This window comes from Glycine soja, unplaced genomic scaffold (genome assembly GCF_004193775.1).
Source record: "Glycine soja cultivar W05 unplaced genomic scaffold, ASM419377v2 tig00105717_1_pilon, whole genome shotgun sequence".
NCBI lineage: Eukaryota > Viridiplantae > Streptophyta > Magnoliopsida > Fabales > Fabaceae > Glycine > Glycine soja.
The window spans coordinates 53128-69602 of record NW_021144571.1 but is presented as its reverse complement, the minus strand read 5'-3'; the positions used below and the strand labels follow the sequence as shown (position 1 = coordinate 69602).

At 34.9% G+C, this 16475-nt stretch overlaps 2 protein-coding genes across 2 annotated transcripts in view; both read right to left on the bottom strand.

The window, feature by feature from the left end:
• Nucleotides 1-347: 347 nt before the first annotated feature.
• LOC114404685 (F-box/kelch-repeat protein At3g23880-like) lies at nt 348-1505 on the bottom strand. Its single transcript, XM_028367543.1, has one exon. The coding sequence runs from the start codon at nt 1503-1505 to the stop codon at nt 348-350; it is 1158 nt and encodes a 385-aa protein (XP_028223344.1).
• Nucleotides 1506-6570: 5065 nt separating this feature from the next.
• The window catches only part of LOC114404684 (phosphatidylinositol/phosphatidylcholine transfer protein SFH9-like), a 29847-nt gene continuing 19942 nt past the window's right edge, over nt 6571-16475 (bottom strand). The window contains exons 6-9 of the mRNA XM_028367542.1: nt 12765-13147; nt 12600-12674; nt 6880-7046; nt 6571-6787 (exon numbers count right to left, since the gene is read on the bottom strand). Coding sequence (XP_028223343.1) covers nt 6996-7046; nt 12600-12674; nt 12765-13147 — 509 coding nt within the window. The 3' untranslated portion in view covers nt 6571-6787; nt 6880-6995. The remainder of the gene's footprint in view (nt 6788-6879; nt 7047-12599; nt 12675-12764; nt 13148-16475) is intronic.

Below are 16475 nucleotides of genomic sequence, written 5' to 3'. Positions count from 1 at the left end.
TTCCTCTTCATATCAGATTTCAGAGGGGTAACAAAATTCATCATGATGGAAAGAAAAGTACAAGGAGATGAGGAATATGAAGGATAATTGATCTCCCTTAGCAAAAGAAAATGCAAAGTAAAGCAGCAGAAAAACATCAATGGAGCAAAGCTACCAAGTCCCTTTACAGACAGAGCAAAGAGTATTTGAAGAGGAATCTACATGATATAGATTTGATCTCACATAATTAAGTGACAAAGAATTAAACATCTGGCAAAGCGTTCGAGATTATCATTATATAATTGAAAAGACAGAAATTAGATGATGCCAATTAAATAGGGTAATCAAGAACTCACATCTGTAGAATTTCAATAAGGTATGACCAAACTTTTGGTAAAAAGCTTGTGGTTGCGCCACAACAAAGTTCTGAAACTACCTGAGGGAGCGACAGAAACTTGAGACTTACAATCCCTCTGGTTATACAGAATTGTTTGGTATTCATCATCAGCATTTCTAGTGAATTTCAGCATGAAGAAGTCTCCATTGTTAGACATGCACAATGCTAAAATCATTGATTTTTCTTCATAAGGACAAATATTAAGATGTAAATAACTAAAATTTATTAATTGAATCCAAGACTTGTCATCTCCAAACTTCCTCATCTGCCACAAGCAAAGATGGGTGTTGCTATCTTGCCAAACACACAGCGAGTCTCTAAAAACTCCAATATTTGTATCAAAAAAGCAAAAATCGTCCGGAAGAAACAGTGATCTGCAAGTCTCCTTCTCCAGGTCAACAGAAATAATTACGATTTCAGAATGAATGGTTTCTTTTCCCTTAATAACAACCCAATTAATGGTTCCACTCAGATACACTCCACCAACTTCAGGTAAAGTCAAAAGAACAGGAAAACCTTTAAGGTTTCTCCAACTATTGTCACCCGCGCCAAAAACTTTCATCTCAGTCTTTTCAGATACATCAAGTGAGAGCATAGTCAACGCAATTGCTACAACCTTGTATTTGTCACTTGACGGATCATAGCCAAACCCAAACATTGTTCTACGACCGATGCCCGGGGAAAAAGACAGCGTTGACGATTCTCTGGATATCACCCTTGTCGCCTTGTTCCAAAAACAAACACGGTATCCTTCTGGTATTTCGCTAACCCCACAGTGCAACCCATTACATGAACCGACCAGATGGTAACCTGGCATGTTTGCGAAATTGAACAAGAACGTTTGAATTTGTAGGAAATGGAATAACGAACTTACATCACACGATTCCATGTGGATTTCAGGGATGGATTCGAGGCAGACATTTTTTATCAATTGAAGGTGTTCCAAATCGTCCTTCGCAGCAGATTTGCAAAGGTGCAATTTGATGAAATAGGGTTCTGACATCAAGGAGTTCCATTCCTTGCGCACACACTTGAATTGGATCAAAGGTTTCACGGGAAGATGAGACAAGATTTCCTCGATGATTTCGTTACAGAGGAGTGATGACCATGGTTTCTTCTCTGGTCGCATGTTTCTGTGGCTTTCAGCGAAGCGCCTAAACACTCTGAATCCAAATTCTGTACCTATCAAGACATGCACCTTCGTGAACAGTGCATATATATATATATATATATATATATATATATATATATATGTGTCCCAATGTTTCTAGGGTTTAACCCTTCGATAAATGAATATATTTTATTTCAGAGATAAATTTTTTTAATCTTTTAATAATTGCTGTAATAAAATTGGAAATAAATTAGGCGAAAGATGCAGGAGCTAAAAACAATTTCTTAACAAATTTAGTGCAATAAATCCTGATTTAAATACACATAACATTTTTTGTCCATTTGGGTTAAGAAAGAGAAGAAAGATTAGATATGTTTCTCACAGTTTTTATCATCAGATTCTTCAACATATTTTAAAATTTTATGACATATATTTAAGAAAAAGAAAAAAGAAAAATTAGATATGTTTCTCCCAGTCATGGTCCATTTTAATAACTACAAATAATTTTTTATAATTACTAAAAACTATTATTGGAGTATATAATAATTTAAGAATATGCTATATTTTATAATTACTACGTAAAAATAGTTTGAAAATGGAATTAATAGAGTAAATGGGAAATAATGGGGTAACTGTGAGGAAATTTCGCATTTTTTTTACTAAATTACATAAAAGTAAAATATATAACAATGATCAATGAATGAATAATTAAGTAAAAGTTTTACAATAAGATGTTTTTCAGTAAAATAAAACTTTAAAAGGTTTTTAAACTATTATGACAATGAAGTAAAAAAAAAATATTAACAAATAGATAAAAAAAAACTTCAATAAATCTTTAGTTAGGTGAGAAGAGACTCACTATAAGGAAAAAGTTTCGTTTTAAAATTATTATAATAATAATAAACAAGAAAGTGGATGCGTAATTATTTTATATAATTAAATTATTTATATAAAAATAAATAAAACTTCAAAAGATAAATGTTTTGTAATAAAATCCTGCTTATCCTGGTAGCTATCTTTATTACCAAAATCAAATAAACAAAACCTGATAACAATTACTGCTGGTAATGCTGCATATTGCCTCTTCAAAACTTACAATTCTTTCGAATCTTTCGTTTGCAAATTTGAGGTCTAAATCACTTTGCTTCTTAGTTGTTTAACATTTTGACAACAGTTCACTCATGCTATATGTACTTTGATATAGTATTCTTTCAAAAATACCTGAACCGGACATATCCACTCAAAAGCAGATTCCAGAAAAGAAAAAAAAAATCAATCATGCAAACACATAGATAGGAATTCTAATTGTTAAAGGGGGAAGCACAAACTAAAAGTGAATTACAGCCTTGGGAAGACAACCCTCAGTGCATCTGCCTGCAACTGGGGGATCATGCAAAGCATCAAGAGGACTCAAAGAATTAGCTCCCAGTTTTGCTAACACGTCTGCGCACTGATTTCCCTCATGGAGAGTGTGCTGCACCTCACACAAAGGCATCAACTTCTTGATAAGCCCAATCTCATTGCTATACATGTTATAACACAAAGGCATATTATTACTCAAATGAATGAGGGTGAGTCGAAAAATTGTGGTTGCGGTTGCGGTTGTATTATGGTGAGTCCCAGTAAATATTCAAACAACGCAACCATGGTTTTAAATTGCAGTTGCGGTCGTATTGTGGTGAGTCGAAAAATCATTGCATTGCATTGTGGTTGCAAACTGTAATTTAAACCTGTGCAAGCACAACAATGCTTAAATCTCAGCATATAAGATCTCTTGCCCTCCAACATGACCATATAAGCCCACAAGAAAGCTTCCATGGTGAACCCTACAAAGTCCTCCAAACCCTGCCCTAGGAGGGCTACCCATCATGCTACCATTTACCTTCAATGTCACCGCCCTTAAAGGAGGTCTCACCCAGCAAATCCATCTGCTTTGCTCATGCAAATTAACATGTTCCCCAACACACAACTTTTAGTATAATGCACAAGAGACTACACTTGCGCATGTCACTGAGTAGTTGTCCCCATCTCCTCCTCAAAATGCTTTTATTCCTAGCCCTCCAAATAACCCACAGCGTGATGGGAATTTGAATCCCATGAATCCACGTATGTTGTTGCACCCAGTCTGGCACTTGAGCATCAACCTTAGGCATAATCTATTTATCAACTCCCCTTGCCAAGTGCCAACCAAAGCGCAGCAGCTTTGAGACAGAGAAATTATAAGACAATGAACAAGTCTCTAATACAACTCCCCTTGCCAGTTAATCCATCATATTTTTCATTGATATTTTTTTAATGAGAGATAAATCCAAGAAAAAGAACAAACAAGAAACAAAGACTGAATCTGAAGGATCAAGAACCCTATAGCATCCTTCAGCTGCACTAGAGATTCTATGTCAGGACAGGAGGAGGGTAGAAACTCAGCTTCAGTAGAAGTACCAAGCTTAGTCAAAAGATCTCTGCACACATATTTTCCTCTCGCAACGTGTGTTGGATACTGAAATTTCACGATCTGGCCATGATTTCTTTTTTCTATCGAAAAATATTAATTTGTTAATTAGTTTTTTTATCTTAATGGTAAAAAAAAAGGTCATGAGGATAATCATGATTGACCATGTTGGGGAGATTAAGAGGTGGCACCAGCTATTTAAAAAAAAAAAACAAATCACCCTCTGGTATCTCTAAATTATTCCAATTACAACTGTGAATCCCATGATAAAGAGCCAGGATTTCAGCATGCAAGATATCTGTAGCACCACAACTACCATTGAAGCCAGCAATAAAACTTCCTTTCATGATCACGAATGATCCCGTCGAACCCAGCACAATGCTCCTTGCGTATCACGCTACCATCAATGTTTAATGCAAAAAGAGCCAACGGGGTTGCATAAAGATCAAGCCATATTTCATGACTTGTTCATGCAACCAGGGGAGTTATATTCGGCTTCATATTTCTCCAAACATCACGAGCATTTTGGTTTCCTCCGCAGCACTAATGCAACCCAAACACGTGCTAGAATCAGTAACCCGTCTTGTGATAGAGAATTGATGTAGCTAGTTGGAAGAGCAACATGGCATATCTGCCATTAAAAAAATGCATACAGCTAGCTGGAATTTTAGTCTTCCAAATTCAATCCAATATGACAGCTTTGGTGTCTTGCTATACGAACATCAAAGCCCCCATATTTCTTTGGTTGGGTATCATGCCCCCACTTAAGATGTGATTTTGGCACATTAATTTTTGTTGATGTGACACTTGAATTTTTTTTTAATACTATTCCAACAATGTGCATTCCATGGGCCAAGAGTGCTGCCAAAACTGAGTTTGCATCGGCGAGGAACCTTCATTTCCATCCAGCCAAGAGAGTCCACCTTCCATGGAACATTTTGAATCCCAAACATTTTCCCAAATTGTTTGCGAAACCAATTTGAGTAATATCTGAAATATCCGTTCTGATGTCCCCAGACAATCTCCGAGAAGCAAAAGCTCTAGACTTCTCAACACTAATTTTCAATCCACGGGTTAAGGCAATCAGGTCCGATCAATCCTGGAAAAAGTAATTTAATAAAATTAATTAAATAAAGAAATCACATGTTGAATTCTTTTTTACTATCCCAAAGTCAATCAAAATCAGTTTTAACATAAAAATTAGATTAATTTTTTTTTATAAACCACAAGTATATTTTTCATTATAATCATATTTAAGTTAGATAAGATTATTATGTGTGACACAATTTCTCCTCTAATATCTAATATTTAACGTAATTATAAATCCATAATTTGAACGTTATGTTTAGTTAAACTAGATTGAATCAGTTGAGTGTTTACAAATTTGGATTTAATTGCCAATTTTTTGTTTTATTAAAATTTAAAAGTGAATTTTTCAGTCTTTTCAGTGTATATAGAAGTTTCGAACTATAGGCAAATGTCAGTTAATACCTTTAGATTAAGGAAATAAAAATTAAAGTTCTTAATGTCAATTAATTTTTTTTCTTTCTTTATAATTTTATAATTGTTTATATGTCTAACTTTTAATAAATAATAATTTTTATAAACAAAATTATTTTTATACAAAATTGAAATTAAATTTTTTTATTAGATGATGATAACCTTAATTGTTATTATAATAACAAGCACACAATTAATTTTACACAATTTTATACTAATTAACATTAACTAGTATTAGAGTAACAACATACAAAACTAATTTTATATAATTTTATACTAATTAACTTTAAAAAAATATATTTATATCGATGAAAATTTTCAAGAGAGCTGGATTCGTCCCTGTAACGCCAATACTCCCAAGCTACACATAACTAAGACCGTTATTTATTTTAAAAGGATCAAGTGAGCTGATTTCCAATAGTTTTTATCATTATAAAGAATAATCTTTAAAGAGTTTTCTTTCATTATCATTCTTCATTTATAATAAGTAACTTATATATAACTATTATACTAAAATATGAAGGATGAGGATAGAGAGTGACTCTTCTAGAATTACTCTCACAGTTACTTGATCAATCCTTTTATCAGGATTAATTAAGAGTCACAAACCACATTTCACTCTTATTCTTGAGTTCAGTTGAATTCTACCAAATTCAATAGCATTGTTCTCATGAGAAGGGGAGTAATTACAAGCAAACCAAAAGATATAGTGGCTTAATAACATGCCCGTTGACACTTCGTAATGTGTCAATTGATTTAAACTTATTTGTTGAAGAAAAACTTAATAAAATAAGTAATTATTTTATTTTATTTTTAACGTGTTTGTCTAAATTACTTTTTACTTAAAAATAAACATTTTTCTGCTTATTTGGATAAGCAAATCCTATTTACTTATTAAATAAGCATTTTTTGAAAGAAAGAAAAAAAAACTTATTCTAAAATTACTTATTTTAAGTTTTAAACAAAATGACCCATTATAAAGTCCATGAAAAGTAATTTCTCTAAAAACTAGAGTAACAAAGATAATCCAAAACTAAAAATTTCCGGGGAAAGCACATCCTCTAGTAAAATCCAAGATTTACTGTTAAGCGCTCGCTATTTGTTACAATGTATTACAGAAAATATTTCTTTTGTGCATATATGCATCGGGTATTAAAATACATCTGAATTTGAGTAGCATACTTTGTGTATATGTCCTCTGTACAGAAAAGCCAATAAGAAAATAAATGTGGTTAACACACTCAGTTATACATTTAAAAGGAGTATTTGAAGTCCAGAATCTTCATAAAAAATTCTTGTTGCCTTCTATACATTGGGGCTATGCACTCCCCATAGCCCACATTCCTCAAGCCTGAAAAGAAATGAATATTACAAGATACCAGTGTTTCTTTCAGGGAGTCAGAGAGTATAAAATTGTGTTTATATAAATAGAAGGAAAGCCACCTATATGATAATGAGAGTAATTCTTTTATATAAGCCAATAGAAGTTTAGCTCTGGTAGTAATTCAGCTGTAAAGTATCAAAAACAATGGACTGCAAACTGATGCTGAAAAACGGGCTCATCTTCCTGGGGCATAACTTCTATTTTTAGGCCAACATGAATTTCTTCCCTGTTTTTTAGGAAAAGTTATCAATTTATCATCTATACAAGCATTCAAATAAATAGAAAAGCTTATCACCAAAACCCATTTATGTTGGACATTTTAGTGTAATTGATCTCTTTATTGTGTTAAAATAAGAGTGCACGCTTGTTTTAATGTAATAACGAGATGTTCGGTTTAGGCAAAGGTTGGAAGTTACATGGAAGTTACTAAAACTTCCATCAACGGTTGGAAGTTACATGGAAGTTACTAAAACTTCCATCAACGACAATTTTTAAAAATAAATAACTTCCATCAACCGCCAATAACCACCTGTTCTTTGATTATAAATAATCATCCTGGTTCAGAAAGCATAACATGTGAAAAACTCTTGAATTATAATCTTCTGATTTTATCCGATTGAACAATTTTGGTTGAACCCCGAAATTTGATTCAATCTGAAAGTGTTTATACACGACTTCAGATTTATCCATGATTATCTCGATTTTCAAAATTAACCAACAAAAGATTGAATCAAATCTTTCGAGATGACGAACGATAGTTCGAAGATGACAAGCAAGTTTGCGAAGTTGGACAAGTTTGAAGGGCAGGATTTCAGAAGATGGCAGAAGAAGATGCATTTTCTCTTGACAACATTGAATATGGTGTATGTGCTGAGTACACCGATGCCGGTGTATATGGAAGACGAAACTCTGGATCAAACAAGGAAGCGTTCGAAATGGGAGAACGACGATTACATTTGTCGTGGACACATTCTGAACGGTATGTCTGACTCTCTCTTTGATATTTATCAAAATGTTGAGTCTGCTAAGGAATTATGGGACTCTCTTGAATCCAAGTATATGGCAGAAGATGCCTCAAGTAACAAATTCTTAGTTAGTAATTTCTTTAATTACAAAATGATTGATTCGAGGCCTGTTATGGAGCAATATAATGAACTGCTGCGGATTTTGGGTCAGTTTACTCAACATGATTTGAAAATGGATGAATCCATTGCAGTTTCATCTATAATTGATAAACTGCCTTCTTCTTGGAAAGACTTCAAGCATACCTTGAAACATAAGAAGGAAGAGTTGACTCTGGTTCAACTCGGTAGTCATTTCATGATTGAGGAGTCGCTGAGGGCTCAGGAAATTGACAAAGTCAATGATAAAACCGTAGCAGGTTCCTCTTTCGTTAATATGGTAGATGAAAGTGGAATAGTTAAGCAAAATTACAATGCTAAAGGTAACGAACGAAAATTTCAAGGAAATAAGAACAAAGGTCCAAACAAACAGACAAAATTGTCATGTTGGAAGTGTGGGAAACCTGGTCATTTAAAGAGGGATTGCCGGGTGTTCAAAGGAAAGAACAAGGCTGGTCCAAGTGGGTCTAATGATCCTGAAAAGCAACAAGGTCAGATTGTAGTGAATAATTTTAATTCGATGTTCCTTTTGTTCATGAATCTGTTTGTATGGCCTCGTGTAGTTCTATAACTAATATGACAAAATCAGAAATTTGGCATGCTAGATTAGGACATGTTCATTACATACAAAAGATTAAAAGATATGTCAAAAACAAGTATGATTCCTCCTTTTGATATGAACATTGAAAAATGCAAAACTTGCATGTTGACCAAGATCACTAGGAAACCTTTTAAGGATGTTAAAAGTGAGACTAAAGTCTTAGACCTTATTCATAGTGATTTGTGTGATTTGCATGCTACTCCATCATTAGGTCATAAAAAATATCTTGTTACTTTTATTGATGATGCATCAAGGTATTGTTATGTATATTTATTAAATACAAAAGATGAAGCTCTTGATAAATTTAAAATTTATAAGAAAGAGGTAGAACTTCATCAAAATGGGCTAATCAAAACTCTTCGTACGGATAGGGGAGGTGAGTATTATGATCCGGTTTATTTTCAATCTACTGGAATAATACATCAAACTACAGCTCCCTATACACCACAACAGAATGGTGTAGCCGAAAGGAAGAATAAAACCTTGAAAGAAATGGTGAATTCCATGTTATCCTATTCGGGTTTAAGTGAAGGATTTTGGGGTGAGGCTATGTTGACAGCCTGTTACTTGTTGAACCGAATTCCTAACAAAAGGAATAAGGTTACCCCATATGAACTTTGGCACAAAAAGACACCAAATTTGAGTTATCTCAAAATTTGGGGATGTAGGGCTGTAGTCAGGCTTACAGAACCTAAAAGGAAAACCATAGGTGAAAGAGGTATAGATTGCATATTTATTGGATATGCTGAACATTCTAAAGCATATAGATTCTATGTGCTAGAATCTAATGATTATGTTGCTGTGAACTCGGTTATAGAGTCACGAGATGCTATCTTTGATGAACAAAGGTTTACATCTATACCTAGGCCAAAGGACATAAATTCCATGTCGAAAGTCTCAGTTAATATTGAGGATATACCTTCAACTAGTACTGAAACTAGAAAGAGTACGAGAGTAAGAAAGGTTAAGTCATTTGGTGATGACTTTCAACTCTATTTGGTTGAAGGGTCAAGGAATGATATTGAATTTCAATATCAATATTGCCTTAATGTTGAGGAAGACCCAAAGACTTTTAGTGAAGCAATGGCTTCAAGGGATGCTGTATTCTGGAAAGAAGCAATCCAAAGTGAGATGGATTCCATCATGCAAAATAATACATGGAAATTGGTTGACTTACCTCCTGGATGTAAGCCATTAGGATGTAAGATGATCTTTAGGAGAAAGATGAAAGTGGATGGTACTGTTGACAAGTACAAAGCCAGATTGGTTATCCAAGGCTTTAGGCAAAAGGAGGGTATTGATTTTTTCGATACATATGCTCCTGTTGCTAGGATATCCACTATTAGACTGTTGTTAGCACTTGCTGCTATCCACAATCTGATGATTCACCAAATGGATGTGAAAACTGCATTCTTAAATGGTGAATTGGATGAAGAGATATACATGAAACAACCTGAAGGGTTTGTTATGTCAGGAAATGAAAATAAGGTGTGTAAACTGATGAAATCTCTTTATGGCTTGAAACAAGCGCCTAAGCAATGGCATCAAAAATTTGATGAGGTTGTGTTGTCTAGTGGTTTTGTTATAAACCAAGCAGATAAATGTCTATACAGCAAGTTTGATACTCATGGCAAAGGAGTTATCATTTGTCTGTATGTAGATGACATGTTGATCTTTGGTACCGACCAAGATCAAGTTGATGAAACTAAGGCATTTTTGTCTTCTAAGTTTGATATGAAAGATATGGGGGAGGCGGATGTGATCTTAGGAATAAAGATCAAACGTGGAAACAATGGTATTTCCATCTCTCAATCACATTATATTGAGAAGATATTGGAGAAATTTAATTTTAAAGATTGTTCTCCGGTAAGTACTCCCATTGATCCTAACCTGAAGCTATTACCTAATAAAGGTGTAGCAGTGTCTCAACTTGAATACTCAAGGGCGATAGGATCACTCATGTATGCAATGATTAGTACTAGGCCTGATATAGCTTATGTTGTTGCTAAACTCAGTAGGTTTACAAGTAATCCTAGTTCTCATCATTGGCAAGCTATGAATAGAGTATTCAAGTACTTAAAGGGAACCATTGACTATGGTTTGACATATACTGGATTTCCTTCGGTTATTGAAGGTTACTCTGATGCAAGTTGGATAACCAATATGGAGGATTATTCATCCACAAGTGGTTGGGTATTCCTCCTTGGAGGAGGTGCTATCTCTTGGGCATCCAAGAAACAGACCTGCATTACAAATTCAACAATGGAATCTGAATTTGTAGCTTTAGCAGCAGCTGGTAAAGAAGCTGAGTGGCTAAGAAATCTAATCTATGAGATTCCATTGTGGCCCAAACCTATACCTCCCATGTCTATCAGGTGTGATAGTCAGGCAACTTTGGCTAAGGCATATAGTCAAGTGTATAATGGGAAGTCTAGACACTTGGGTGTTAGACACAACATGGTTCGGGAGTTAATCATGCATGGTGTGATATCAGTGGAGTTTGTGAGAACTCAGCATAATTTGGCCGATCATTTAACCAAAGGGTTAAGTAGAGATCTTGTAAAAAGGTCGGCTGTGGGATTAGGATTAAAGTCCATCTGAAATCTCTTATGTTAAGATACCCAATTCCCATCTAATATGACATTAGGTGCTGAATTCAATGTGGAAAGCTTAACATGTAGAGATTGGAACACATCATCGAAAGTATCCCAAAAGGTATGTGTTCGGTTCTGCAAGTTAAGGAGGTTGAAGTATAACTTCTCAATGGTTCTTTTGAAAAATTGCATTTGCAGGTGCAAGAAAGAAAAGGACTACCTATATAAGCATGAAGTTTAGCCGCTTCAAGAAGCTGGGACTTGGCTTTGATATGCTTATGAAGGATAGGGACACAGGCTAGTAAAACTAGTGTCGAGCAAGAGTAATGTTATAAACTATTGTGCAGATTATCTTCATGTATTCATTATGAATAGAAAGGGTTCAATCCTTAGTGACACCCTGATATTCGAATATTTGAAACGTGTAATTTGCTAAGATGAAATTCAATCGTCACGATATTTCATCTATGCAGTAGTTTGTGGTATGTTATGACTTTGGTGATTTGATCGGTAATTACACTAAAATGGGGGAGGTTTGTTGGACATTTTAGTGTAATTGATCTCTTTATTGTGTTAAAATAAGAGTGCACGCTTGTTTTAATGTAATAACGAGATGTTCGGTTTAGGCAAAGGTTGGAAGTTACATGAAAGTTACTAAAACTTCCATCAACGGTTGGAAGTTACATGGAAGTTACTAAAACTTCCATCAACGGCAATTTTTAAAAATAAATAACTTCCATCAACCGCCAATAACCACCTGTTCTTTGATTATAAATAATCATCCTGGTTCAGAAAGCATAACATGTGAAAAACTCTTGAATTATAATCTTCTGATTTTATCCGATTGAACAATTTTGGTTGAACCCCGAAATTTGATTCAATCTGAAAGTGTTTATACACGACTTCAGATTTATCCATGATTATCTCGATTTTCAAAATTAACCAACAATTTACGACCTCATCTTCTGAGAATAACACGTTAAAACAATACAATAAGATGTGTGCACAACTCAAACTGAGTAATATATTAGTAAAATGTAATGCAGAGATGTGCACAACTCAAATTGATCAAGGACCTCAATTTAAGGTATAGTGAGGAGAATATGATGGTGGTGGTGGATGTAGCTTTACTTTTGGATCCTTACAATCGTAATCCACTTGGAAGAGTTTCCTATACAAATTAGCATTTATGTGTCCTTAATACTGAAAGCTCAACTATGTGAGAAGGACTTCTGCAATTTTTACCAGAAGGATAGGATATAAAAAGGAGTTATTGTGTGTGTACTCTAAAGAGAAATCTCTGGCAAAAGATTTTAACACTCACTCAGTAGAAATAAACGTAATTCATTGTTTTTCATCAGATGAATAGAAAGGTATGCACTTGGATCAAAGCAGCATTATAAGACAGTCCATTAAATTTATATATTTTTTCAAACCGAAACTGGGGGGCAACAGCAACTTACGTCAAATTTACTCTCCTTTAAGCTTTCCAATGACTCGGCAAGCTCAACTTGCTTTGAAGCAGTGGCTAGCAGGGCCTAACATGAGCAGAAAACTCAATCAACACAATACTGTAAAATCTCTAAACATGAAACCCAAAGTGAACAATTGTGGTAGATTGGCACTACCTTCTTTGTTTTTTGCAAGTCATATTCTATACATTTTATGCGACTCAATGACTCTTGAAGAATATCCTCTTTTTCAGGAGGAATTGTATTAGGTTTATTAGCCATCTCAGTTACCACTGCCTCTAAATTCTGAATTCTTTGCCAAAGTGGCTCTTTTATCGCCGGAGTCATTAATTGTTCCTCGGAATTGGATTGAGCCGATTTGGTTTTCTCATGGCTTCTTGGTTGGTTGTCTACAGAGCGAACCACAAAACATTTCCCCAATGCCGCAAATACTACATAAATACAAGTTAACAATTTGACTGCGATTTGAGCCAAAATACTTATAATATATGGAATTGGCTTCTCCTGTAGTCTTCTGAGATAATTGTTGTTTGAATCACCTATCAGATTCACCAATTTTTACATTTAGTATAGAATACAAAATTCTCCTTACTAGAAAAGGAAACAAAATGAAGATTCCAAATGCCTCAAACTAGTGATAAAGTTGTGAGATACAACTTTCAGCAACAAATAATATGAAGGATAAAATATGTTTTTTGTCCTTATAAAATTATTAAAGTTTGGATTTCGTCCCTACAAAAAATTTCATCCGTTTTTTATGCAAGCTCCATTGGAGCTTGTAGGCCTAGGATCTTCTTCATCAATGGATTCCTTTGCTTCTTAGAAGATGAATGGCAGCAGAATGAAGAAAGGGAGAGAGAGAGGAGACGCCACTTCAAGGAGAAGATAAGTCTAGAAGAAGCTCACCACCATAGGAGGCCATGGATAAGAGCTTGGAGGAAGAAGGAGATGAATGAAGGGAGAGGGAGAGAAGAGCACGAAATTTTGTGCTCTAAATGAGCTTTGAAATCTGAAGTTTAATATTCAAATCATCAAAGTTGAAAAAAATGCACACACATGACCTCTATTTATAGCCTAACTGTCATACAAAATTGGAGGGAAATTCAAATTTCACTTGAATTTGAAAGTGAATTTGTGGAGCCAAACTTTGGAGCCAAAATTTCACTAATTATGATTAGTGAATTTTAGTTATGGTTCAGCCCACTAATCCAAGATCAATTCCAAGATTCTCCACTAAGTGTGCTTAGGTGTCATGAGGCATGAAAAGCATGAAGGACATGCACAAAGTGTGACTATATGATGTGACAATGGGATGTAGTAAACAAATGTTCACCTCCCCCTCTAAAATTTAATTGGATTGGGCTTCTACCAATTCAATTAAATTTATTTTCAACCGCACACATCAAATATCCACTTAGTGCATGTGAAATTACAAAACTACCCCTAATACAAGAACTAGTCTAGGTGCCCTAAAATACAAGGGCTGAAAAATCCTATATTTCTAGGGTACCCTACCTACATTATGGAGTCCTAAAAACAAAACCCAAAAATAATGAAACCTTAATCTAATATTTTCAAAGATAAGCGGGCTCGTACTTAGCCCATGGGCCCGCAATCTACCCTAAGGCTCATAAGAACCCTAGGGCCTTCTCTTGCATCTCTGGCCCAATCTACTTTGGAGTTTTTCTATCCAATGCCCTTGCGGGGTAGGATTGTATCATTCCCTCCCCCTTGAAAAGAATTTGACCTCAAATCCCGAGGTTCTTGAAACTGGGCTTTTTTCCTCAACACCTGTATAAAGAACAAAAATATATGTATTATTGGTGTTTAGTATGTTGAAGTAAGGTAAGGTCTGAAAACTCATTTCCTGGGCATCTTCCCATGAAGGAACATGGTTCCTCACCAACTCAATGAGTGGTGCTACAAGAATAGACAAATATGGGGCAAACCTTTTGTAAAAGTTTGTTAAGATTTGGAAGCCCCAAATTTTTCTTACACTTGGTGGAGCGAGCCACTCAGGAATGACCTTTATTCTCTTAGGGTTCATGGGAACCCCTTGATCACAATTTAAAAAATTAAGAAAAGTAAAGCAATAAAACATACCTTTTTCTGTATTTTCATGTTGATTATTCCTACCAAAAAGTATGACAAACCTAAGGTGTCCCATATGAGTGCCTAAGTTTGTATTGAAACTAAAAATAAGAACAAACCTACCTAATGAGTCCCTATATACACAAATCATGAAGATGTTGGATGCATGAGTGATTTTACAAAAGAGTGTTGCACCACCCAAAGCATTCATCACACCACCTATTTTAGGGATTTGGTGCCTAATAATACCTATTTTGGGCACCAACAAAGCACAAGGATTTAATCTCTTGCGAACCAAACCCTCATCCAACAACTCCTTTACTTGAGGAATAAACTCAAGCCTAAGAGATGTGGCAATGCTAACAAGTGTCTTTTTACAAAGGAGAAAATGTGGAGGTTGTCTAAGAAGGGAAATTTCTGTAATATTTGTCTTTATTTCAAAATGTCTTTCCTTCTTAGCTAACCTCTTGGAGGAGACATTTACCTCCTTACACTCCTCCTTAACCATTAAAGGTTGTCCTTCTTCTTGGGGGTAGATCTCTTCACTAGATTTTTCCCCTTTTGCTTCTTCACTTTTACTAGAGGAAGGTGAAGTAGTAGTCTCATCTTGGCTACTATAAATGTCTTGGCCCCTCATAATCATGGTTTTCTTGGTGGGGCATTGAGAAGTAATGTGTCCTCTTCCAAGACATTTAAAGCACTTCATGGAGCTAGTCTTCTCTTGCATACTAGCCTTAAGGGGTTGCTTTTCTATTGTCTTCCCTTTATCATCTTTGGGCTTAGAAGGTCTCACCCTTAAGATTCCTTGACCTTGGTCTTTCTTTGGATAAGAGTGAGAGCCATAAGATTTTGAAGTAGACTTCCTTTTAAGTTGTTGCTCTACCCTTATTTCCTAATCTAAATTAGCCTCTACATTTTCCTTCCCATGGAAGTATGAGAGTTTAATGTTAACCTCTTGAGGCTTTCTTTCATTTTCTCTCCTATGGGAGTGAGGTCTAAGATGTGACCTATGCCTTCCTTCATAATAGTCACGAAGTTTTTCACTTAGGCTCTTGCAAGAGTTATGACTACTATAGGAGACATGTTTTTCTCTTTTCATTTCTTTCCTTATTTTTCTTCTTTCTTCCTCTCTTATTTTCTCTCTTTCATCTTGACTTATTTCTTCCACTCTTTTTTTACCTTTTTCTTTTCTCTCTTGTTTTTCTTTCCACAACTTAAGGGATCTCAACTCATCTAATATCTTATACAAGGGGTCCTTATGAGTAGAACCCTCACCATTAACACTAGATGAAGAATGAAGACTCATGTTGGTTCCTAAGTTATGGTTCTTTCTTATTGGGGGTTTGAAAACAAAAGGTAAAATAAACTATGGTTGAAACTAGCCAAAATAAACACTAAAAGAGGTGTGAAAGATAAGGTAAAAACTAATTGGTAAAAGGTAAGTTATCTAGGCGGTTTGACAATGGAGGGTAAAGGAAATAAGCTATGAAAATAAGCAAGAAATTAAAGTGCAAGAAATGCAAACTAGGCGGATCCTAGGAGTGTTTGGATGACCTCATTTAAGGTTCCCAACAAAACACTCACTATCCTAAGGGGAAATTGCCTAAAATTATTACACACAAATGGAAGTAGGGTGACCTAGCGGAGGCTCCCAACTTACTTCCAATGAAAGACCTTTTTGTTACAAAATTTGAAAGCAAAGCAAATTGCCAATTACAAAATTACAAAGAAAAAAGTCCTCAATTGTGGTGGCTATTCTCTCTTTAGTGTTTCACT